Raw genomic sequence first — 25,743 nt, 5'->3', positions numbered from 1 at the left:
AGATTGTTTGGGTTGTAGCAGCATCTCCATCCACCAGTATGCTAACTGCATGTGACTGTAACTCAGGCTTATCTGAGAAAGAGGGCAATGGATGGTGTGCTTTGAGAAATAGATGTCCAGTCTCTTAAAACTTGAGTTCTCTCAATCTCAGATTATCAAAAACTGTGTGGTTTTGCCTCTTTCGCCTTCCTTTCTCTGCTTTCTTCTTTTATTGAACTATTCTGTCTTCACATGCTTTTTTTGAGAGCACCAGTTCTTTGCGTGGATTCTGAGAATATCAATGAAGCCTCCATTTACTTAAATGGTGTTTTGTTTGTTGGAAGATGCTGATCACATGTTTTCCACTTTTTTGTAGTACAAGCTTAATAAGAGAAACCTGCTTACCCAGAAATTAAATCTCTCTGTGTGGCACAATGACACTTTTGGGAGAAATAGTTTTTTGGGTGAGGTGGAAATTGATCTGGCAACATGGGACTGGAACAACAAGCAAATGAACTGGTTCGCCCTGCAGCCAAGGGTAAGTTTATCTGATATTTTGTGTTCGTAGCTCCTTTCTCTGGCATTTCATCACAGACTCAAATCTTTATATGTTCCTGTTGTAATACCCCCATAGCAGGTAGAAGCGAGTTGTGCTGTCCTCCATTAAATGTCCTTGACTGAATTGGAAGGATTAGGGTGTGTAGTATCCTTGACTCCTGTTCCATTGGTTAATGTGCAGGTGCATTGCTGTGGTTTGGTTTAGTGAGGTTGGGTTTACTACAGTCCTCCATTGCCAAAGGAAGCTGATCTGCTTGGAAGGCCTGGTTGTCCGTATTTATAATACATGAATGTAATTGACTTGGTGACCTAGGGCAGTGGTTCTTATCTTGTGGTCAGAGGACCTCTGGGGATCCATGAGGCCTATTCAAGGGGTCCGTCACTGTGTTACCAATAATATTAACAAGCATTAAAAATGCAATAGGTCTCACCGTTTAATTAAGTTAAAGCTTTTTGCTTTGCTATACAATAATATTAGCAAAGCAAATGGCTTTAACTTAATCAAAAGCGAGACCTATTGCATTTTCAATGCTTGTACTTTCTTTTCCTTTGCCATTACTCTTGAAACGAGTCTTTGGGTGTTGGTAATGGCTGCAAGAGCGCGTTCTGGTGTTCAGACTCTAGGCAGAGCGAGTTTCATGCAGTGTCCGTCAGTTGGTCAAAAAGGTGTTCAGAATGCAGGGACATCCAATCTTCGGCTTCTTTACAGAGTGCAGACATCCATTTGCAAAGCACTGTTCAGACGGGTTTTAGGTGCATGTCAGTTGTGCTGTAGCTGGATGCATTAACGAAGCCTCAGACTCCAAGTACCGGTAGTGTGCCACATTATGCATGCAGCAGTCACCAGACTCCCTGGAATGTGTGTGTGACGAGCCATCAAGCAAGTCTTGCCATGCAGATGGACCAGATTCTAAGGCAGATGGGAGCGGACCAGTAGATTTGAAAGAGCTAGCGTAGAATCGTATTGGTAAGCTCACTTACCTGTCATCATACGAAAGTGCAGGGGAATTACTAACGCAAACCCAATTTAAATATTTTAAGAGAACCGTTTGACAGTGCTGTAGCTCTGAGGTTCTTAATCTTTTGGTTTCTGTGAATCCCCACCAAATCACTTTTGGAAGTAAGGTGCCCCGAACCTCTCTTCAAAAAATGAACACAAGTAAACCAATATTATTCAACCAAGCCGTTCAGTGGTAAGGGCAAAGAAAGCAACTTCGACCTGTTCGGTACACAGCCAGCGCCTTACCCAGTTAGTTCCAAGTAAACTGAAAATACCTCCTGTCGCATGCCTAAGCGACCTTAACCCGCATAAGAGGATCAAGTGATTCACAACCACCTCTCTTTGTGGACTAACCAGGCATTAATCTCCAGAAATTCAGTACATTTTATTTTGGGACAGAACATTAGGGTAGAGAAATGTACAGTTTCTCCTGTAGGTAATATGGGTGGATCCGAATGGGATTTGAAGCCCTGAAGTCTCATCTGCCGCTGTATTCAATACTTGTGTGAACTGAAGTGTTCGCCATGGGTAGTCTGTGGCTCAATCCGAGGAGCAAAGAAACATAAAGCTGAGATCAGATGAGGCGCTACATTTCCCCCACGCAAAGCATGATGCGCCTGTCACCCAAAACATTCATAATCTATGAAAAAATCAGTCACCGAAAAAGCAGTATTGAAGGAGGGGTATCTTGTAAATGATCAGGCCAATTCATATGTTTGCTTAGAAAAGGGTCTAACTGATTGCTATGATACCCCCTACGATGGCTTGGTAAATGTTTCAGGGAATGGAATCCAATTTGGTAAATAAACTAGTTAGTGGTATTTTTCATGCTGTACATGTACCGAAATTATCAACCTTAATAGACAATGGAGGTCAGCCAGGCTGGCGTGCAGTGCACGCGCGTGCATGGCGGCGCGCTTTCAATTTAAACTGCATCTAAAGTGAAAGCACGCCGTGTTTAAATGGCGCGGACTGTCCACTGTCCCTACATGCACGCGCATGCTGTTAGGTTTGGACAGATGGCGAGAGGAGCCATCTTTGTCCATCCCTGCTCGTGCAGGCTTTGGGAGAATGGATTGCAAAAGGTCCTCTCTGGTGAGAGCAGCGCATGCGCTGCTTTAGCCAGGCAAGACCTAAAAATGAATAAAGTATAAACAAATGAAGAAGCAAAATTGAAAATGTGAAAACTGTTTCTATTTTTGATTGAGAATGAAATAAGATGTTAATATTTGAGCATTTATTTGGTGTATACTTGTTTATGTATTTTTTGTATTGTTTAGAAGTTCAAATCTTAGAAATTGCTATAGGCGGGGGTGTCCACCTTCCAGTATGTCTCAATGGGGGGTCCCCGGATTCCAATAATAATTAACTGAGGCTCAAAACGTTAAGAGCCACTAAGTCAGTACCCACAAGAGGCGTTCAAGGCTGGTAAATGCGAATTGTTATGCTGGAGAGGAGACACATGGATTTTTATACTGAGCTAGTACTGCAGGGTTTTGTAATAAGTCAGTGGTAATGAGGGAGTAAGGTTAATGCTTTTATAGTAGAAAAAGAGCACTAAAGATGTGAAAGGTGCATGGATGACTAGAAATGAGAGATTGTAATTGCCAGGTCATAACTATTAGGCAGTGTCTCTATCATGGTGTGGAGTTTCTTCCTAGTAAAGATTTTCAGCAAAATACAGAAAGTTTTGTACTATTTACCAACCAAATACTAAACACCCGAAATGTATTTAAATAAGCATACTTAAAAGTTAAATCCCTTTCATTTAAACCAAAGGTTATTCCCTAAAACACATGTAGATTTAATTGCCTAATTTGTAGATGAGAAATAATCAGTTAATAACCAACATCATAAGAGCTCCATGTCAGAAACTACCTATATCTTTGACTATATTTAGACTAGGAAGATTTTGACCTTGAAGCATTAGTTCTGTTATGCAGTGAAATCACAAAGTCCCTCTGTGGGTATTGTGTTGACAGCTACATACTGATTTCCTTCCTCAGAACAAGATAATATTCTTTAAATACTTACATCAAACAACAGCTTAAGAGTTTCATTCCTTTCACAACCATATATGTACTGCGAAAAATAAGAGAAGGAACCCCAAAAATACAAGGTTTTTTTTATATAACTCCCTAATTAACACTTAAAACACTTAAACAATGAGCATTTGCTTTTTAATAATTAATTTGTTTTGCAATATAGAAGACTATCAACACTGCTTTCAGAGTAAACAATCCTAATCGGTAAACTCCCTGCTCACTCACTCTTACCTTCCACACCAAACTAGTCACATGGTAAGCATACAAGTTCATCCGATGTCCGTTTCCAAAACTACAGATGATCCAAACTTGGGTAGCAGTGCAGGGTCAAGCAGCCCCAGTGCTTGTACCACAGCCATCATCACGAAGGAGAGAATCATTTAGGCACCCGCTCCCCCAATTCTGCCTCAGCACTCCTCCTCCAATTGAAGAGTCCGAGAGACAGGGCATGATCAGAAAGAGTTTGGGGTAGTTGGTCTGCTTCAAATATAAAGTGTTCATGTCTCCTGTCCAACAAGAGGAGATCAATCTAGGCATAGGCATGGCGAGCTGCAGAGTAGTGCCAGTAACCTGCAACAAAAGGGGTGTGTCATGTCTCCAGGTATCTAGCAACCATAGGTTGGTGAACCAAACTCTCCTCTCTGTGTTCAGTTCTGGGGTACTTCTGTGTCATTGTTGCGATGTATCCTGTGCAGCTTTTAGGGCCAGCATGAGGTCACCCCCAATTATAAGAAGACCTTCAGCAAAGGTGACAGTAGTCTGTAACTTGTCCCTCAGTTACCTTAAATCTCCTGAATTTGGGGTGTAGACTGACACCAGGAAAATTGGGTGACCCTCCTAGGGATCATTTACTAGCAGCCATCGACCCGCTTTCTCAGATTTGTGGTTATTTTCTATAAAAAGGTCCATGCTGGACAGGAGGATTGCTGCGCCCACCAACTAGAAATGAAAGGCAGCATGAGCGGAGTGGGGCTGTGTTCTGTCTTAGCCTATGAGTGTCTGTTCCCAAAAGGTGTGTCTCCGCAAAGAAGCAAACTTGAATGCTGCCAATTTAAGAATACCCAAGATTCGCTGTCTCCTAGAGAGGGTATTAAGTCCTCTACTAGCTATCAACTGGGTAAATTTATTGGCTATGCCACAATATCTGTATAGGGAGTATAGGTATTGTCGTCACTATTTGGGAACCGAAGGGTTTGTACAAAAATGGGTGGTTATCAGTGTGTAGTATCCCCTCCTCCTCCTCCTCCTCCCAAAAAGTCCTTATGTGTAAAATGTCAACATTAAATACCCAAGATGGATTGGAAGCAAACCACACAACTGTTTGTAAGCAGCCATCCTGCTAACGTGAAGGTTTCTATCACTCTGCAATAAAAACAAGAATAAAGGGATTAGTATTGAAGCAGTGAAGAAACCTTTCGCCTACCCGGCCCAAGCAAGTGTGGAAGACTCCAAATGGCAGATGAGCCCACTGCAGTGCTGGCCCACCTCCGTACATGAGGGAGCTAGTCCGTTGCATGTCGTTCGTCTTGATTTTTCCCATCATCAGACACTCATCTGAGGTACTTCAACAGTTGGTTTTTACTGCGTTCAATCTGTGCTGTGGTTGCTAATCGCCCCCTGGCACACCGCCTCAGTAAGCTCTCTGTGCCTCTGAAATCTCACGCCAGTTGGTAATTTCAGAATCTGTTTTCGCTTCCTGAAGTGAATCCATAGTGAGTGTGTGGCAATTCCAGGTAAAATCAATGCAGAGTGGGTGAGCGCACCTATATTTCATGCCATGAGAAGTAAGAAAGATTGTAAAGCGCTTGAAGATTTGCTGTTTTGCAAAAGAGTGGAGGCTAAAAGATACTGGAAAAGTGGAGTGCCATTAAAAGAGATTGGGCCCTCTGTCGAGCTTTGGTCATGATCTCCTCCTTGTCTATCAAATGATGGATGTAAGTTTGAACATCCGGGGAACACTTCCCAGTTTCGTTGTGAGGCTCTGCGTGTCCTGTCCGTAAGGATGTGTTTGTCTTGCTTCTTTGCAGGATGATAGCAAAGGGGTTGGCTGGGTACTTTGGTAGGTTGGCATCTGAGATGGTGGGTGGAACACCCTGTATGTGAATGTTGTTGCAAATGTATTTGTTTTCGAGGTCCTCTTGCTTCTCCTGCAGGATAATGTGTTGGTCCTTCATCTGGATAATGCATTGTTGTAGAGTTTTGCATTGTTCTGCTTGTTTGTCCATGAAAAGTTCGATTTGGTCCATTGCTTAATTTGAGCTGGTGGTTTCTGGTGCTTGGCTCCGGCAGTTAATTGTCAACACTGGCACTTATGACAGTCTGCCACATGGTGCCACTGTTTGTGTAATTTAGAGAAGAGCAGAACAACTTTAATATACATTAAACATTACTAATACCTATCCAAACAATTCTTATAGTTTTGGGGGCCTGAAATAGTCTGATTTGTCACACTTGTAGGAGTCCAATGGTTAGTAGTTGGGTTGGTATTATCATTGGCAGCGCTGGCAGGAGCTGTGGGTCATGCATGCTGTAATGGCCTCCTCATGAGGGCTCTGGCACGTATTTATTGACAAATTAAGCACTGATTTGGTCCACCCTCTCTCGAAGGTTGTCGACAACGCATTGAAGAGAAAACAGATCATGATGGAGGTCGGTTTTGACCCCTTTAATATTGACCTTGAGCTCTTGAAAGAGTTGGAGGAGGAGGTCTCTAATGATAAGTTGTGCCAGATCTTCTTGGGAGAATAGTCTAGACCTTTGGTCGCTGTTGTTAGTGCGTCATCTTTAGAATGGATGTGGGAGGATTGTTGAGAAAAAGGACATAATGGTGGAGTCTATCTTGCCTTGACCTCCTGCCATGACTCCAGCACAGGTTGAAGATCACCTCCTAACCTCTGGACGAATATTAGGATGTACTGAGTCCCACTTGGAATGAAGGGAAGAAGCCTGAAGGCATGACGGCCTGATGATGTTCAAGTCCACTTCACTGATGTATAGAAGATGAGCCAAAGACAAGGCTTCAAAGGCACCTGGCTCACAGTTACAGGCTGTTGAGTTATTATGAAAGTAACGAATACCTCTGGGTTCACAAACTCTCAGGGCCCTTAGGTAGAGATTGCGCCATCTTTGGCCCCACTCACCCAACATGGACTCTCTGGTGCAGCCATATAGGCAAACTGTGTACCCCAGGCTTCAGCGTGCCCCTGAATCTATTGGCTCACTTCTCCATTCAATGAACGCTAGATCCAATTTTGTGGGAGATCCAATTGGGGATCCACATCGCACTCAGGCTCCCTGGGTTCTGTTTCTCCGCAGTGCTTAGGCAGTGTCCACCACCAAACGCTACCAGCAACGTGTGATGAGTTGCACCATGTTCCCCATGGGTCGTTCATCCAATGAAGGGCAGCCCCAGAGTTACTGGGTCTCATCTGACATCACCATTCCTCAGTCCAGTGCCTGGCCTCCATGCCCAAGTTGTAGTCTGCTTAGTGTACGGCGATTCACTCCAAAAGGAGGAGTGGGGAAAACTTAGGCCATCCCCAGGCACTGTCAATACACAGGACAGCTAAGCGTGCCCTCCTGGCTGAGGCCTTGTGGCCGAACCGAGCTCTGGACCCCTGTTGTCTCACCATCCGCATCTCAACCACTCAAAGCTTCAGGTTGCGCTTCAAGTGGGGCTGTTTGCTGGAATCTGTCCAGTTGTGGGAGCCATTGACTGGAGAACTGGGCGGCAGGTCCACTCTCATGGCAAAGGGCAAATAAGAGTTTTGATGGGGAGGTCTGAATTCATGCATTCACCATCTTGTTGGGCTTGGCCACGCCTCCGCCTATGAGCATTAGATATTACACTATGTAGCCAGTCAGTCAAGAGCTCCAATTAAAAAGCAAGAACCCAATAACTAATGATCTCCCCTTAACCCCTTCCATGCTGCTGACGGAACGGTTCCGTCATGCACGTCGGGTGAGCTGTGCGGATGACGGAACAGTTCCGTCATGACTCCGCCCGCGCAAGGCGGAGTCAGCATGGGCGGGGAATTCGCGCCGCATGGAAGGGGTTAAGACATCTACCTCTGAATCTGGCCGGCCAAACATTCATGCATACTTTACATGTTCTCAACCCACACTGTATTGCACCCTGGGTGAAGAAAATGCCCAGGCTCCTATTCCTCATCTGAGCACTGAACCACGGAGCTCTGACCAATCACAATGCAGCATTGTGATTGGCTTAGGGGAGCTTATCCTGCTTCCTGATTCAACAGAAGCCAGGAAGAGGACGGAAGAGAGGTAGGTAAGTCATTTTTATTTTCTTCCCCACAATCAGATGATGGACGGAGCGCTGAAACTTTTCCAGGCAATCGCCCCTAGTCACAGATCTGGGTTGAATCCATCATTGTTCTTTAGCTCACTTCGCCACCCCAGTTCAGACACAGCTGTATGCAAATCAGTCTTAACCCTGTGCCTCATAGGAACAGTCCAGCCCGAACTGCCAAGTCATGTCTTCCCTTGACCAGAAACAAGCATCCTGGGACAGGTTTCACGCTAACAGCCCTCATCAGCCAGGTTAGCTTGAATCCAGTGGCTCTGGGTGGCTCTAGGAACACAAGCTTCAAGATGACTTTTTCCTAAAGTGCCAGGGGCCGAGCTCACATCATTTAGTGACTTTAAGGGTTCACCCTGACAAGAGATGTGACTGTTACATGAGGTGGGCAGTCTCCCACTTCAAATAATTATCCAATTTCTTACATTCTGAAACACTTTTTGTCTTTCTCATACACTCCGCCAGATGCATCCAAGTGCCTCTAAACATGAGACTCGTGGGTGGAGGCGTCTTTGCAAACAAAACTTTCACAATGGTCAGCCCAAATATTCGGCAAGCTGGATCAGCTTTTACTCTTTGTTTCTGTTTAGAAAGTGTTATTATAGGAAACGGTAGATAAACAGAACTGATGATTTTCCAGTTTTCTTACTTTCTTAAATCCTAAGTTTTGACTTTTTCTATGCACTGGGGGCTTCCAAAGAGGACACAGGTTTTTTTGCAGTGTTTACAGTTACTAATGTACGAATGACATCTGCAGCTATCCCACCATTTCCCCATGGGTGTGCAAAATATGAATAGCTCATGTTGTAGGATAATTGTAAAGGGGCAGACTGCATGTACGTTTCCTGGATGACCTGGTAATTGTGTAGTGGAATAGTATTTTAACATCCACAATCCAGGAATAAGTCTCTGTTATCTTGTGTGGCATGTTTTTACACCGATTTGATTTTCTGTGTAAAAACACACATCAGTAACCATATTTACAAAATCTGTTGACCATTTTGAAGTCCTTGGGTATGAAGATGTCATATTTTCCCAAGCCAGAGATAGAATGTGAGTATTAACGAATCACTTGAGTTGGCGATGATGCCTGTTGGCTTAAACTAATAGCCCAACTGCGTATCATGCCAGTTCTAGAAATCAATGGCTTTCGTGAATGAAGGTCCGGAAGATGAGCTAGAGGTATTGCAATTGACTTCCTTCTGTCTTTCTGTTGATGCAAATCTTATTTGCTATTTTTTTGCAGAGGTAGCGAAGCAAGGCTAGCATCAGTGCTCTGGGGGCTCATGCCTGCTGATTTCATCAGGAGTTGAGGAAAGCAGTTATGCGAATGCCCCTTTTTATGAAATCCCTACCCTTGAGATGCTGGAGCCATAAAAAAGAACTGTCCGGTTCTGGTGGCAACCTTGGAGAATGTGACTCCATTACCAGTGCACTCAAAATTGTAAAATGTAAGCAGTGTCCCGTCAAGGCCCTTCGTAGTCTTTTTAGAATTCATAAAACTGTTTATACTGGTGTAGAGCGTACCATAGCCCGATTAATTTTCTACACTTGAAAAACTGGCTTATTGAGGTTTGGCAGAATGGAGCACTTGCACTCTATTTTATCCCAGTGCCTTTATCCATACTCATGAAGTCTCTTACTACAGAAATTAGTGTTGTAAACCATTTGAAGGTGAATTGTAAGAAATTGGGTAACTGGTTAAGGGGGTGTAACCCTACTCAAACAGCTGCCACGTTCCTTTTCAAGAAAGTCACGAGCAAACCCCAAATTAGCCTGTGCTCAACCCTCTTGTAGTTCGGCAAAGATCAGTCAGGCTTAACTTTGAAGCAATGTGTAAAGTTGGAGGCGATGCGCCAGTTATGCTCTAGTTACGGCCCACACAAGACGAGGTGCATCTGTTCTGCTGGTTCTACAGATGTTGCTGGCAGAGCATCTTCAGGCCCACTCCCAAGGGTCCAGGGCTGGCAGGGTAGAACTCACAGATGGCAGAGTACAGGTGCTGCGTTCAATGTTATGAGAAGCCTGTTATGTCCCTTATGCTTTTGATCAGAAGGCCAGCCAACTAGCCTTTGGAGTCACTCTGAGGTCCTGGATTTAGAGTTGCGGGTCCAGCTCTTCTTACCCTGGCCAGAGGGCAGCAGGTCAGTACCGCAGTCCAGTAGTCCTTCAGAGCAGTAGTCCAGCAGAGTAGCAAAGCGGTCCTTACGGCAACCCTTCTTCCTGGTAGAATCCACAGGTCCCGAAGGGTACTGAAGAGTTGGTATCTGAGGTCCAATATTTATACCTGGTGTTCACTTTGAAGAGGGAGAAGCTTCCAACGGATTCCACCCGCCCTGACGTGCTTGGAATTTCCTGTCTCTCTGTCCTGGTCTCAGATAGTCTGGGTTCACAGTAAATTAGTGTCGCACTCTTTCTGAGAGTTCTCAGGCAGGGGCTTGGTGATGTGCAAGTGTGGTAGGTGAAGGTCCCTGCCTGTCGTTGTCTCAGTGGCTCATGCTGCCAATACTTAGCTTCCCTTTGTCTCACTTTCTGGAAGCAATACACACAGGCCAACTGCCAACTACATCTAGTTATGTGACCCAGGATTCGGGCAGCAGACAGCAAATGGTTGGGACAAGAAAATGCCATCTTTCTAAAGTGGCATTTTGAGAATTACAAATCTGACTTCACCATTTGAGAGGGCTTTTAATTACAATTCTTTAGACACCAAACGCAACCTCTCTACCTGTTCCAATTTGAAGTTACAGCTTTTTAAATGTACCACGGTGCCTCCAATGTTATCCTATGGGAGAGGCAGGCCTTATAGGAGTAAAAACTTATTTAAGTGTTTTTCACGACCAGGACATGTAAAATGTAAAAGTACATGTTAAATATTTTAAATACACTTCACCCGGCCTATGAACTGTTTAGGGCCTCCCCTAGGCGTGACTTATATGTATCAACAAGCATTGGCAAATGCAATAGTTCTCGTTTTAAAATAGGACTGGCAGTCTGTTAACTTTGTCCATGTTTGTCTGTAAGGTATTGTTTACAAAAAAGTAAAAAGAAAACCCAAGAAAATAAAGGAAGAAAGGCATATTTATTGTACAGTTTTTAAAAACTGTTAATTAAATTCAATGTTTTTAATCTGTATAAATGGTTTGGTTTATTTTTCAAATACTTTTCATTGAGGAAACGCTGAAGACGATTCATAAAGAATAAGGGAGTGTAAGAATGTAAAGAAAAATGTTTGCCAAGGCATAATTGGCTTTTCACAGGATTTAGCCTTTTGGTCTTCAGTAGTAGCTCGGAGAGAAGATGTATGGGCCACAGGACAAACACCATGCTAAGTACACTTTCTGCCTCAAATGCCAGCTTAGCAAGTGCAGCCAATGGCCCTTCCCACAGTACCATAAAAGCATTTGTACACCAAAGCTTGTGTTTTCATGCAATATGTGAAATACAAGACATAAAACAAAAACAACCCTTAAAGTCTGCTCTTCAGTCATACCCAGCAAAAATATCCCTGGAAGCTGTGCTTTTTTTAAACCAGCTGGGAGGAATGGGGAGCACCAACTTGTGAATGAGGTGTGGCTATCTGAGGGGAGGAAGGAGCACATGAGAGAGAGAGAGCTAGAAAACACATCCACTTGCATGGAATGCAGAATGAAAATGAAAGACCTAGTTAGTAGCGAGCAGTGGAAGGATACAAGTCAGGCAATTAAAAAGACTGCAAAAACTATATACTCTAGGCGAGGACCTAAAACAACCCTTAAAGTCTGCTCTTCAGTCATACCCAGCAAAAATATCCCTTTTGCTGTTTTTTTTTCAGACTAGCTGGGAGGAATGGGGAGCACCAACACGTGGATGAGATCTGGATATTTGAGGGGAGGAAGGAGCAAATCAGAGAGAGGGCTAGAAAACACATCCACTCTCATGGATTGCAGAATGAAAAATAAAGCCCTAGTTAGTAGCGAACAGTGGAAGGATACAAGTCTGGCCATTAAAAAGACTGCAAAAACTATATACTCTAGGCGAGGCACAAACAAGAAGAGGAAGAGAAGCCATATAAAAAAAAGCAAGCGAATAAGAATGGCGAAGTCCACCAATAGTAAACAAGGAGTGGGCTATAAGCCCACTATAACTTCACAATAGGTTTTTCACAACAAGTCAACTCGTGCAGCCTTTTAAGCACGACCTAAAAACTATTCGTTCAGAGAGACGGTGATGATCAACACATTAAATGTTGAATGGAAGGAGGCATGCTAGACATACATTACAGATCTTTGATGCGATCACAGTGCACAACGTTAGCCTGGCAGGCCAAAGGAGATGAGGAAATCTTATTGAACAAGGGGGTGTTTGCAGACTTCTTTAGCAGTGCCTAGATTGATGGTTACTTTTAGACTCCGGAGATGGGTGTTCCTGTGTTTGTACATAAGGGAAGGAAAACTGCTTGGATCTTTAACAGGTGGACATGGATTTAGGATATTGAAGCTGAATCTGTGTTGGCACTGCTCGGAGAGGAAAAGGACATTGACTATATAAGATAAGTGGGATACAGAGAACTCATGGTTGGATTTAAATACTAGAATTAGGAATTTATAGCTGGAACCCGGAGATCATGCCTATATGATGTGCAGAGAGAGGGGAAACTCAGTTTGGGACAGTGAGCTGGAGGAAAAATGGAGGAATATACTAAAGCATTCTGTGAGGCAGAGAGGAGACCCAGGAGGAGGCTGTTGCAACTATCTAGTGCTACAAAATCTTGGCTCTTCAAATGCTGCCAAAGTCCCTCAGCAAAAGCCAGAGCTTGGAAGTCCCTAACCTTTCTGTTGCAGCGAGTACCTACCTGGCGACATGGGTGAAGTTGATCGGACCAAGCCTAAGCTCCAATTTGAGAAACGCAACGAGGAGGGCACAGAAGGCCCCCCCTCAGAGATGGACGCTGCGACAGACGACCCGCCCATAGGGGACATTAAACAGATCATTGCCTCCATGCAACGAGGTCTGACTGTTATTGACAGTAAGATAGACTCATTGGCTTACCAAATGGAATGGGTATCCGAGCGTGTCGACAAACACTCTGAGCGCCTGGACATGGCTGATCGCCGCATTACTGAGGAGGAGGAGGCCCAGATTGATGCGGGAGACACACAGAAGCAGATGGAACGTGCCCTCGTGGCTCCGAGACAAAGCTGAGGATCTTGAAGCCCGGTCGCGCTGCAGCAATCTGTGCATCACGGGCCTAGTGGAGTTCACTGCCACAGGAGGAATGGAGCAGTTTGTTGAGTGCCTGCTGACCTTCCTCCTAGGCGCAGAAACGTTCTCTCCTCTTTGTGGTTGAGAGGGCGCACCAGTCGATTGGCCCTCGACCGCAGCCGGGATCCCCTCCTCGCCCCATTATCGCAAAACTCCTGAACTATCGGGACAGGGATGCTGCATTGAGGAAGGCACGTGATCTGGGTCCCTTGCGCTATGAAGGATCAGACATTTCTCTTTCTTGATTTCACCCTAAAAGTGCAGGAGGCAAGGCGGCAGTTTAACCCAATGAAACAGAAACTGCGGGATCATAACATCGAATATGCTATGCTGTACCCACCAACTGAAAGTCCTTTTTGATGGGAAGCTGTGTATTTATCAAGACCCCGCAATCCCTTCAGAAGGCCCTCCCAGAATGGAAAAGAGCCAACGGGCGTCCGAACACTCAACACGCCTCCTCGCCATCGAATACTGACACTGGAACTATGGACGACAATGACTAAGTGCCTGGTGATATTTCCTTTGTTTGTGATGCTGTTATTAAGCTCTTATAGCCACTTGTTCTTAGTTTGGTTGCAGAACTTACTGAAGTCCTACTGGGCCCCTTTAGCTAGAGAAATATACAAGACCACATGTTACCATACTTTGCACTATCTTCCCCGTCTTAGAGTTACTTATTAATATGACTTACTGGTTGCTTATGATATGAGGCCTAGACAGCAACTGGCTTTTAGGGGATTTGCTTCCCTACTGATATTTTGCATTCCCCTCAGACAGGGTTGGTCTGTACCCTCCCTGCTCTTTAGAACTTACTGACCAGCTGCTGCAGGAATAGAATATGCATGTGGTGGAAGAGCGGGGGTTTGGCTCAGTTTGTGTACCCGGGCAACATCCGCCCCACTGTGTTACGCTCTTTTGTACTTTTGGTGTTTCATGGTAGTGGTGGGTGGGGCTCCCTCACAGTTGATTTCGATCTTAGTAAGGGTTGGGTGGGTGATTGCTTGCCACTGCACTGTTGGGGTATGCAGGGCATGAGTGGGGGAGGTGTGTGTTTATGTACTGTTTTAATTTCTTGCTTGACATTTTATGCTTGGATCATCATTCTTTGTTCACAAGATCTGGGGGGTGGCAGGCGAGGCATCCCTTTGCATGGTTGTTTTTCACTCCGCTTCAGTATGCTGCATGTTATAGATGACACCTAAAGCTGAAGCGCAACGGCGCCTAAATCTATTAACTTGGAATGTGAGGGGATGAAATGATGTTCGCAAACTGCACAAGATTATCGCATACCTAAAGCGCAGGGAAGTAGACGTAGCGCTTCTCCAGGAGATGAATTGGCATCCGGGGGGAGTCCTCCCGGCAAAGCACACACTGACGAATACCTCCCATGGGGCTTACTTCACCTCACACTCCAGGGGGGCTTAACTTGGATCAATCCTAAAGCAGGCCTCCGACTCTAGCCTTTGCATACAGACGTGGCAGGCAGATACACTATATCACAATGTTTTGGCCCCTTATGGGAATTCTTAATTGTCAACACGTATGGCCCAAATTACGACGACCCAAACTTCTACAGATCCTTGTTCACACTACTCCAGAACGGCAGCTTCCTTCCGACCATCTGGGGGGGCGACTTTAACTGCATCATGGACACAGCTCTTGACCGGTCACGAGGTCCTTCCCGCCCGCTCTCTGCCACAGCCAAAACTGTGTTAGATATCACTCTGCAATTGCAGCTAGCTAATGTGTGGAGGTCACGTTCGCAGATCCAGGGAGGATATACGCACTATTCAGCACCACATGACGTCTATACCCGCATTGTCTACTTGGTTTATATCACGCAACTTGATTTCCAGGGTGTCAGACTGCTCAGTTCTCCCCTGCACCTTCTCGGACAAATCCCCAGTCTTGTTTTCGCTTGCCGCTCCTGCCCCATTTTTATGGTGTAGAAGCTGGGATTCTCATCTAGATTTTACTTACCAATCTCTCGAATCCCAGGTCAGGCTGACTGGACCCTTTTACCTGTCTTAGAAGCGTAGAGGGAAGATTTCTAACATCATAATCTTTAAACCGCTTTACAACCAAAATCCAATTTAACTCAAGGGACCACTGACTACGAACTGAAATTTTGTAGATTTATTACAAAGCCAAAAATAATTGAACATGCAGACATCTCAGCAAAAGATTCAATAAATAGACTGGTACTAATACAAACCGAATCATACGCAGGAGTCTCAGATGAGTCAAGATGAAAATCAAAGTCAATTCAAGCAACATTAGACAAGCAATAACAGTTCCTGCTGGAAGTTGAGACTGCATTTACAGAAGGGAAAAGAATTTGGTGAGACTGTCCCTACTCTAACTCTAAGATGACATCCCTACTTGGCATTACACCCAAGCAAGGTGTCGGCAGTGAAGACTTCCTAAGAAGTTCACTCACTTTCCCATAAGTAACCTCAGCTACCAAGCTCGTTGTAAGATGCTCCTTCCTACACCTTACTCTGCCTTCAGATCACAATCTACCCACATTTTGCTTTCCCCGGAGCCCACTTTCTGTCTCTGGTCTGCTCTCCTCTAGAATCTGCTCAAGTCTGCCCTCCACCCTCGGGTGCTGTTCCTAATACAAAATCCCCAAAACAGTCGACACGCCTTTTGGCACGCCCCTCTGGCAGGTGCGGATCTTCGGATTTTTCCACTATGGCACCTCTCTATCAAGCGTCCGTCGGAGTGTCCTTGGGTCCCAGGCACCTTCTCCGCTGAATGTTGCACTCCCAAATTCCTTGGCATCTTCTCAGCACTCGTGCCTACCATCCTAACTCCTAAACAATGGATTATTGTACCTAACGAAGCCCATGGCCTTGCACCTGCAGGCTAGTGTACGTGAAAAGAAACCTTGCAACATACGAAGTTACAAGTCAGCATTTGCTGAGGACAGCCTTCCCCGGAGAGAAATCGTTTTCGTTAAAACCAAGGAAAAAAAAATCCATTTAGGCCTCTACTATCCCAGGCCTTTGCACAATTAAATGCATTTCTAACACATGACATTACATTTCACCACTTTAAAGCCTTAAATCTATTTTCAATATAAGCAGCTTATCCTTTATTTCAAAGCCTATATTAATTCACTCATTAATAAGCACGAATATACTTCAATAAGGCACTTCATTGTTAATACGACATTTCACATGTGACTACATTTCTACATTATACCAACATTACTTTCTCGTTAAGGCATTACATTAGTCTAAAATTAATAAATACATCAATACATATTGCACTATTCCCCGGCCTAATGTTACATTTCTAAACTACATTAGTAAAGTCCACTAAATATGTGGGTGCTGACTACTCGAGATTATAATGCACCCCTACAAATTCTCTAGATAACATGGCGCACTCTCAATGGCGATTCCCCCCCTTACTCCTTATTGGACGCTGTTTTCCGCTCTGACCTACAAGAAGCAATCTCTGAATTCTTTACTAACAACGTGGACACAGTGGACTCCTTCGCTACGGTATGGGAGGCGATTAAGGTATATATCCGGGGAGTTGCTATCAGTAACCATGCAGAAGTCCTTCGCGGTATCCGTGATCGCTTAACCCCTTCGGTGCTCATGAGCTCATGACGAGCTGAGCTCGTCATGACCACACCCATTATCATTATGGCCCAGCACAGCAGAGGAATATCCGGAGCAGCCAAGGTGTTAACTCTTCTAGAGACTCGTCTGGCCGACCTTGAGACACGGCTGACCAGAGCTGATGACATAGCGCTTAGGGAACAGTTTAAGTCCACTGTAGCCGAATTCCACGAGGAAGCCGATCGAGAAATCAAACATATGGGCAAGTACGCATCTGCCAGAGCCTATGGCGAATCTGATCGCCCGGGCTCGGTGCTAGCGGCACTGGCGTGGCTCCGGGTAGGAGCTGGAGCGGTCGTTGAGATAGAGGATGATGACGGCTCGTTGCTGACGGAGAACGCTGCAATTGGTGCCCGATTTTGGTCCTATTATCAAGATTTGTACCCCTCTAAGCTCTCCCCTAGCGACGAGGACATAGCTGACTAGCAGGAATATGTACAACACCCGTGGTTGCAGAACTGGCATCGTGAATTCTTGATGCAACCCATTGAGGTAGCTGAGGTTCGCCTCGCGTTGGGATCCATGCGGGAAGGGAGTGCCCATGGTATGGACGGCTTAACAGTAGCTTTTTATAAAAGCTTCAATGGCTTTTTTATTCCCCATCTTATCGCATTATTTCACGACATTGCCGCTGATGGCTCTTTGCCCCCTTCCATGTGTGAGGCGCTCATTATTACTCTCTTAAAACCTAATAAAGACCCACGTAGATGCTCCTCCTACCGCCCCCTATCACTCCTGAATGTTGATACCAAATTATACGCCAAAATACTTGCGAACCATCTGTCCCCGCTTCTCCCCCAACTGATTGGACCAGAACAAGCCAGGTTCATCCCTGGTCGCACACTCATGCAGAATATCTGTACGGTCTTCGGTGCCCTGCAGCACGTGAAGCCGCGGGTCAAGCCTGCAGCAGTCTTTCTTGACGCCGAAAAGGCCTTCGATTCAATAGAATGGAAATTTATGAACGCAGTATTGGCGGTGTATATCTGCAGTTGATTTCAGCGCTGTATAACACTCCTGTGGCCAGTGTTCGAGCCGGCTGTGCAGAATCTGCCAAGTTTCTAATTTCCCGGGGCACCTGTCAGGGGTGCCCGCTGTCTCAACTATTGTATGCGGTTGCAGCTGAACCACTACTGCAAGCTTTATGAAAATATCACAACCACAGGGGACTACGCTTCCCCTGATATCCGCTTATTACAACTGTGTACGCTGATGATACACTCCTGTATGTCAGGCCCCCCTAAGTCAATCTATCTCCTGTGGTCCTGGAGGTCCTTTCGAGCCTAACGATTAACTGGGATAAGTCTCTCATATTCCCCTTGACACCTGCGAAACAGCAATTCACGTTAGAATACCCGCTGCAGTGGACTACGGAACCCGTGCGATACCTAGGCATCCAAATCCACTCTGATGCGGATGGGATTTTGAGGGCCAATTATGGTGCAGTGATAGGGAAACTCACAGATGACATTGATTGCTGGATATGTCTTCGACCGGCTGCATCGTACTAATGGAAATGGTTATCCTCCCACACCTACTATTCCTATTTGTTAATATACCTAGTGTTCTACCACAGCACATATTTAGGAACCTCCGCTCGCTAATGACTAAACTGGCATGCTCCCATACTCCTCAGGAGGATTAAATGCCCGAACCTGGAATTGTACTACAGAGTTGCTCAGGCCTCACACGCGTATAGCTTGGTACATGGGCCTGAAGAGTTTCCCCATCTTCATGTGGAGGGGGTTGTGGTGGCTCCACACCCTCTGCCACTGTTGTTAACACAGACCCCCTGCCGTAGATATGGAATACTTGACCCCATTAACTCCGTGTCTCACACATGGAATGCGCTCCTTGATCTGTACGACGGCGCAAAGCTGTATTCCCCTCGGCTGCAATTCGAGTGGTGCCAATGACTGGGACCCAGCTCAGACAGGGGCATCCTTAACTCCCTTAACAAGTTACATATAAAGTCTATGGGAGACTTATTTTGAGGTGGGCGTGTGCGTACATGGAGTAGGTAGCGTGTACTACCGAAGACCACAGTGCACTGACATTTCATTTTTTCAGAATTCGTCACACCTTGGAAGCGGTTCTCGGAGAGGAACTTCAGGAACCCTTGGACATTCCCCCTCTAACACTACTTTTGGGCGCCCAGAGCCCCAGCAAGCTGATTTCCAAATTGTACACTTCGGCCCTGGTTACAAAGATACCCTCCTTAAACAAAGCCAGACAAGCGTGGCAGTCCGATATTGACGCCCCTATCTCTGACGACGTCTGGCTCTACTGTTGCACAGTTACTCGTCAAATTTCAATAAATGGTAGACATTGCCCATTTTAAGTTTGTGAATTCGGTGTATCATTCCGCACTGCGCCTGTGCCGGTTTGGATTGCGGGAAACCGACAGCTGTGAGCGGTGTGACGCCCCCCGGGCAGGTTTGTATGATCTGGCTTGGCTCTGCCCCCAGTAGCGCAGTATAGGGCTTCTATCTTTCATAAACTCAGTGACATTGTTGGTTCAACCTTATCCCATTACCCATTTTTAGCTTTGCTAGGATACACTAAGCCTCTTATAAAGGGAATGCATAAATTGGTTGCTTTAGCCCTTCTCTTAGCCAAGCGCAGACTGGTGATGAGATGGCTAAGGGGACCATTGCCCACCCTGGTGGAATGGGAGCGAGATATATTATACTGTCATACTCAATCAGAGGTTTACAATGAGATGAGGCCACCGAGTAATCGCCCGAAGAGTTTCTGGGGTCTTTACGCTCAATGTCATGCACGCCAAATGTCTGATACTGACACTTCTGAAGCCTAATCGCTGCCAAAGGTTGTTTTCATTCCATGCGTGAGCTGGTGGGTGTTGTCCGTTGTTGCTGACCCCCCCCATATGTGGTTGTAAGAGGCCTATGCTACGATCTGCACCCTATTATAACTATGTGCTGGCTTGCCTTATCACCCCCTCGAATCGCTTTACACCCTAAGGCGTTTTACCCTACCTGTATGCTCATTCCCTCCCCCTCCCCCCATTCCCTCTTTATCAGTATTGTTTATTTGATCCCAGAGTGATGATATTGGTGATATGCACTTGTTTAGTTTTTTTTGCTTATTGTCTTGTATTTTTTGTTCAGATATGTATTGCTTTTTGTCTTTATTCTTACGTTTTTGTCTTTGAAAATTCAATTAAAACTATTTTAAAAAAATACACAAATCAACAGAATCCTACACAAATCAACAGAATCTTTTACCAGAGCTAGTTACAGTAGGTAACATCATCTTTGTTAGCGGACAGAACTAGACCTGACAGTCTGGTCCAGGTCTGACTAATGATGCTCACAGCAGAATCACCAGCTTCTTTCTGTTGGTTTTGCTGCTTCTTGGCCATCCTAAAAATCTTGCTCTCTTCCTGACCTTGCTACAAGGTCTTTGCAAAACGAATTCCAGCTCTGGGCAAAAATGGATCCTGGGCATTTTGTGAGTCAGGGTTTCACCTTAGTAGATACAGCAAAGCCCTATGTGATGTATTTCTATGACACTTAAATACAGTTCAGGCATGATGGGGATGGGCTACACCACGGATCTCCAAACCGGTCCTGGAGGGCCGGATCCATGCCAGATTTTTTGGATATCCCCTTTGAGATTCATGTAGTTATTTTAAAAATCTGGCATGGATCCGGCCCTCCAGGACCGGTTTGGAGACCCCTGGGCCACACTGTCTAACGTTAACGCTTCACAGGTGGGATTAAATGCACAAATCCACTTATTCCTTTCCTTTGATATTCTTGGTGGTTATTTTGTCTCTTATAAGTTCATGCTACCTGATCTCTATGGCATCCTAGTAAAATGAAGGAGTGAAGTCCTTCATCAGGGGATCTGTACAATATTGCTAACCTCTGTCAACCCACTGGGGAAACATCCCACGCCAGAAGTTATTTGTCAAATGTCCTACCGGCATTAAGGACTAAACTATGTCTATTTTACCAACCCGGCTGAGAGCACAAGTTCTCCTTCAGCATCTGAACCCCAAGAACAACGCTCCCTCACCCTACCGCTCTATTTGGGCTCCAGTAGCCTCAGCTTGGCAGTGGTACTCCCAGAAAACAGAACTGTCAGGGGACCAGGGCAGCCACCCCTCCCAGGTCTCCTGACACCAGGGGCAGGCCATTCCCTAGAATGCGGTCTGTGGGCAACTGGGGACTAACTATGACCTTTCTCTGGGTCACCTCTCCACTTCAGGGATACCAGGGCTTTTGTATTTTATGCATTGTAATGGAAAATCAGTGCACCTAGAAGAAGATGCCTAATTTAATATGGGGTCATGTAAACAGATAGTCAGATTGTCTACTTGTAGAAAACAAGTACTCTGCAGTGTGTATGCAACATTCTGACACATGCATCACAACTTTGAAATCAATTCTGCTCTCCATGATCACTTTGCTGCCACCTTAATTCACTTCAACCTTTTTGCAGTGTTTGACTCAGTCCAATACTCTAGGAAGACTAGGGCAACATTCACCACTGGGCTCCTCTAGCACCATGCACAACAGTTTCTTTCTGTATTCCAAATTACTTCACCTGAGATCTCTTGTCAATCTCAATGCTCACAATTTAAATTGGGAGTCCCACAAGACTGTCTTTATCCCTTTCCTCTTCTTATGTACACCACCACCTCCCTTGCAACATATATCCTACTTTAGTTTTTCATACCACCTTTGTTGATGATACACAAATGTCCTTCTATACTTCTTCCACCTCTGAGTTTGGGTTTCTAACTGCATGACTGCTATTTGATACTGGATGGTTCTCCCATGCCAAGTTTTGTTTATTTCTGACATGTCTCAATTATAAACGTACACCTGTAGTGGTTACTTGGCTCTAACCAGTGAGATAAATGTACCTAAAGTAGAAGTTACTTACCTTCTTGCCTCAAATACAATTTAGTCCCATTTTGCCTCCCACCGTATTACACACTCTAGCATCATCTGACTTTATCAGAAATCTCAACCTGTTCTTTAATTCCAAACTACACCTCCACAGCCATAATCAGTGATTTGCTCTCTCCCCCTATTCCACACAGTCTAAGCCCCCGTCACCTGCATGGTAATGAGTAAACTTAATTCCAACCCTACCCTCCTGACTGATGCGGGCCAAGGCACTATAGTCATTCTCCCACTTCTCCAGCGGTGCTCCCCCCTCTTCAAATCGACACCACGTGAATGGCTGAAAGTGTCTGTAAGGCAGTCCTTAGCACCTTCTCTTCCTATGTTCGCCTTTGCAACTTCTGAACTCCTTCAGCCATAAATTCCTTGCAGTATCTAAGCCAGTATGTACCAGATGCAGTACCTCCACCTACCCCAAATCCTCTACTAGACTCTTTTTTTTATTGGTCTGTATTGCCAATTATGGAACTTAGTATGAGATACATAGGAATAGGGCAGCCATCTCTTGCTGCATGTATCGATGTACACATCTGCTGCTGTACAGGCACTGAACGCAATTACACAAAGTGGTAGCATGTGTTTACACCATTTAACCCTCTACGAGATTTAACTCAAATCATGAGATCTCTCCCCCCTCTTTTGTTCAGCACTACTCAGAAATCCTATCACCGCTACACTGACCACATGCATACCTGAAAACCTACTTCACATATCCCTGAGTGCTCTGCATCCACCCCAGCTCTACATGAAAAATAGAACTGTATTATACCCCCACCTTTCACTATGATCTCCGTACGTTTCAACCGATCATCAACATTGTCCTAAGTACCCTCATCTTGATATGTTATACTTTTTTGTTAAAAGATCAAGGCTGCACCTAATTAATGTCTTGATTTAAGTAAAGCATGTGATAGGGCGTCATAATAACCGCAAATCAGAATATATGATCATTGGTACTCATGTAGCCCACTACATAAGCCAGAGTTTCTCAAGCTGCACATAATAGATGTTCTTAGTACTTAACTTGATGTCATTCACTTAATTGAATTTGGAAGGTGGAGAAAGGTAGTGCAACCACTGGGATTCAATCCTGCCACATTTGGGTCACACACAGATGGGTGCAGGGCAAGGATTAGCCCCCAGTTGTCTGCATGTTAAATTAAGTAATTTACGTGGAGAAGTGTGGCTCAATGGTTAGAGCGGCAGACCCTGATGCAGAGGTCTAGCCCGGGACCAGGGTTCAATTCCCCGCCTCGGTGGGTCTTGGGCTCAAAATTCCACGGACCTGATAATTCTCGCCTCGGTGCCTATTCCAATCATGGAGTACCACTCTGCAACTCTGGGAGTAGCTTACTTAATCTCCACAACGGCCCCCACAATGCTAAGGATGCCTGGCCTCCACCGTGGGGGTGCCCAGGAGTGGACGCCTCACAGGGAAAGCCAGGATGGGTTCCACAGCGGTATTCGTACAAGCGCCTTGAGACCCTTGCGGGTGAGTAGTGCGCTATACAAGTATCAATTTACAATTTTACAATTTACAATTTTACGTGAGCAAAAATCAGCCTGGGTTTGGCCATTGTGGTGAACAGAAGAGGAACTCCTTGATGTAGGCACTCCAGTTATAAATACACTTGTCATATTCTAATGTTTCCACTTGGATTGTTCCACCTTTAAGAGCAAGAGACTCTCATTGGGGAGAATGTATTGGATGTGTGCACTTGAAAGCTTTGTCAAAGTTGATGCAGCTTATGCCATCCTGATGACTATTGTTGTACCTTTACAGACGCCTGCTGCTGGGATGGGGCTCGAGCATAGGGGTGAAATGACTATCGCCCTCAGGCACACCACAGTGCCAACCTCGGGTAAGTAATAACTGAAGATGATTACCAAATGCCACTAAATTATGGATTCCAGCTCTTAAAAAGTAGGTCAAAACATGATACAGACAGCATATGCCATTTATAATTGTATTATGTCATGAAACCGGTTGTAGCTGTAGGGGAGTTTATGCTCCTCTCCACTCACTGGCCAACTGTCCCATGTTGTTTGATCTCCGTGTATGAGAAGTCAATCAAGGGGCCAGTTGGGTGCAGATGCTGACTGCTTGTCATGACACAGAAGCGGGGTGGGATAGGGAGGCTGGGATAAAGTGAAAATCAAAGGACAGGGTGGTGGTGGTTGATGGGCTTGCTAAACTAATCCCAAGGACCGGGGACATGCTGCTACTGGTTTAATGCCCCATCAACTCGCTACATCAAAGCCTGCAGATCTGCTCCTCTTCCACTGCATGCAATAACCACCCCTACCATGAGTTCAACCAAAGAGAGGCATCCTTGACAGACCGTGCAATACAGTAATATAACATTAGCATCACTAAAAACAAAAGTGCTGCTATAACTCAATGGTGCATGGCTTTAACTTCATTGTAGACGTTTCCCCACAGTTATTTAAGGCAACTGTGGAAATACAACTCTTCTCTTCCTGCAGTGGACTGTATGGGCCGAATGGGTTGTTTAGAGGGGGAATTGAATGAATTTAGTATCATCGGGTGATCAAGGTGGACTAAATTCATTGATCATAACGAAGTAGAAAGTTGCAGTCTACGAGATATTTTGGCAGGGCATAACTTGTAAGCATGAACATAACCAGAATTATGGGTGCAGCAGTATTTTTCTTGGCTTTGTTGGTTGCGGAGGAGAGTAGTGAATCGTGTATAGTGAAGAGGAGGAGAAAGCGTTATTTTAGGAGAAATAACGTTTTTTCAGGGCTATCCATTTGTGGGAGTTTCTTTGTTACAATTACTTTGTGTATTTGTATCCGCAATCATGGCAACCCAGAGGAAGTCCGGTTTTAAGCCATGAAGGGAAGGTGGGGGTCAGATGTCAATTACTGACGCCCATGAAGATTGTTTGTGGCGCCATTCGTCGGACCACGGCATCGGGGAGTGTTCATCATGTGGGGCGCATGAACCCCAAGGCTTTAAAGAAGAGGGAGACCAAGCTGTTTATGGCTAAAGCAAAAAAGCAGAAAAGAGGTTGAAGGAGGTCGAGGTCCCAGTCCAAGTCACCAACTCTGCATACCTTGAAGTCGTCGAGGAAACCTAAAAAGAAGCACCGCCATGGATCTCAAAGCCGTTCATCAAAGGATTGAACACTGATGTCGGGTTCTCTGGCTCTCCAGCATCATCGCAAGGACGAAGTCTCTCCTTCTCCTCCAGTGACTCCAGCCTAGTCTCTGGCTCCAAGAGCTTCACCGGCACCGAGAGAAAAGACTCTTCCACCGCTGGCCACTCCACCCCCGGCTCTATGGTCTCCGGCACTGCAATCAGAGCTGATTAGTCTGCCTCCTCAAGCAGACTCAGAACCCACAGTACCAGATTCAGGATATCCTGCCTTCCCAACACCGGGTACTGATCCTTCGCATTTCCTCAATGCCATGTTTGGCTTGATTGCCTGAGCAGCTAACCCTGCTGGTGTGCTGGTTGGCCCCATGGGTCCCCTGGCATACTCCCTGGAAGGCTTGCCACCTCACTTCCCTCAGGCATCTCGCATGCCTTTTATGCCAATGGCTCAGAGGAGTTGGCTGCTCCCGACGCCGAGGTTCTCGACGCAGGTGCAGTCCCTACAGGGAAGAGTGCTGTTGAACGGATCCTCGCTGACTCCGTCTGGCTTCGGTGCCGGCAGGACCTCGTACAGCATCTTCTACTATCCCATTGGAACTTCAGTCGGCACTGGTCCTGAACTCACCAGCATCACGTCTAGAGCCGCCGACACCGGTCCAGAGAATGAGGTTGAGAAGGGAAGCACAAAGGCTTATGGAAGAGGAGGAGCATCAAGAGTAGCGGGAGGAGGCTGAAGAGGGTGAGATTGTCGACCCTCTACAAGCATTTGAGGGCCTGCAGGAGGTTAGTGGCCTGGATCCAGCTCCTAATGGGAGCTCTCCTTACCAAAAGGCCTTCCAACACAGGAGGTGTCTTCGTATCATTCTGAAATTAGGAAGGTAGCGGATCTGCTACTTCCTT

At 45.5% G+C, this 25,743-nt stretch overlaps 1 protein-coding gene across 39 annotated transcripts in view; it reads left to right on the top strand.

The window, feature by feature from the left end:
• Positions 1 to 25,743, top strand: part of SYTL2 (synaptotagmin like 2) — a 411,708-nt gene that overhangs the window by 364,764 nt on the left and 21,201 nt on the right. For all 39 annotated transcript variants that reach the window (XM_086933941.1, XM_086933940.1, XM_086933962.1 and 36 more), the window contains 2 exons: positions 356 to 517; positions 23,506 to 23,584. In XM_086933941.1, the coding sequence (XP_086790067.1) occupies positions 356 to 517; positions 23,506 to 23,584 (241 nt within the window). The remainder of the gene's footprint in view (positions 1 to 355; positions 518 to 23,505; positions 23,585 to 25,743) is intronic.

Source organism: Lissotriton vulgaris, chromosome 8 (assembly GCF_964263255.1).
Source record: "Lissotriton vulgaris chromosome 8, aLisVul1.2, whole genome shotgun sequence".
Taxonomy (NCBI): Eukaryota; Metazoa; Chordata; class Amphibia; order Caudata; family Salamandridae; genus Lissotriton; species Lissotriton vulgaris.
Note: the sequence above shows the minus strand (reverse complement) of the source record. Positions and strands in the feature narration are given on the sequence as shown.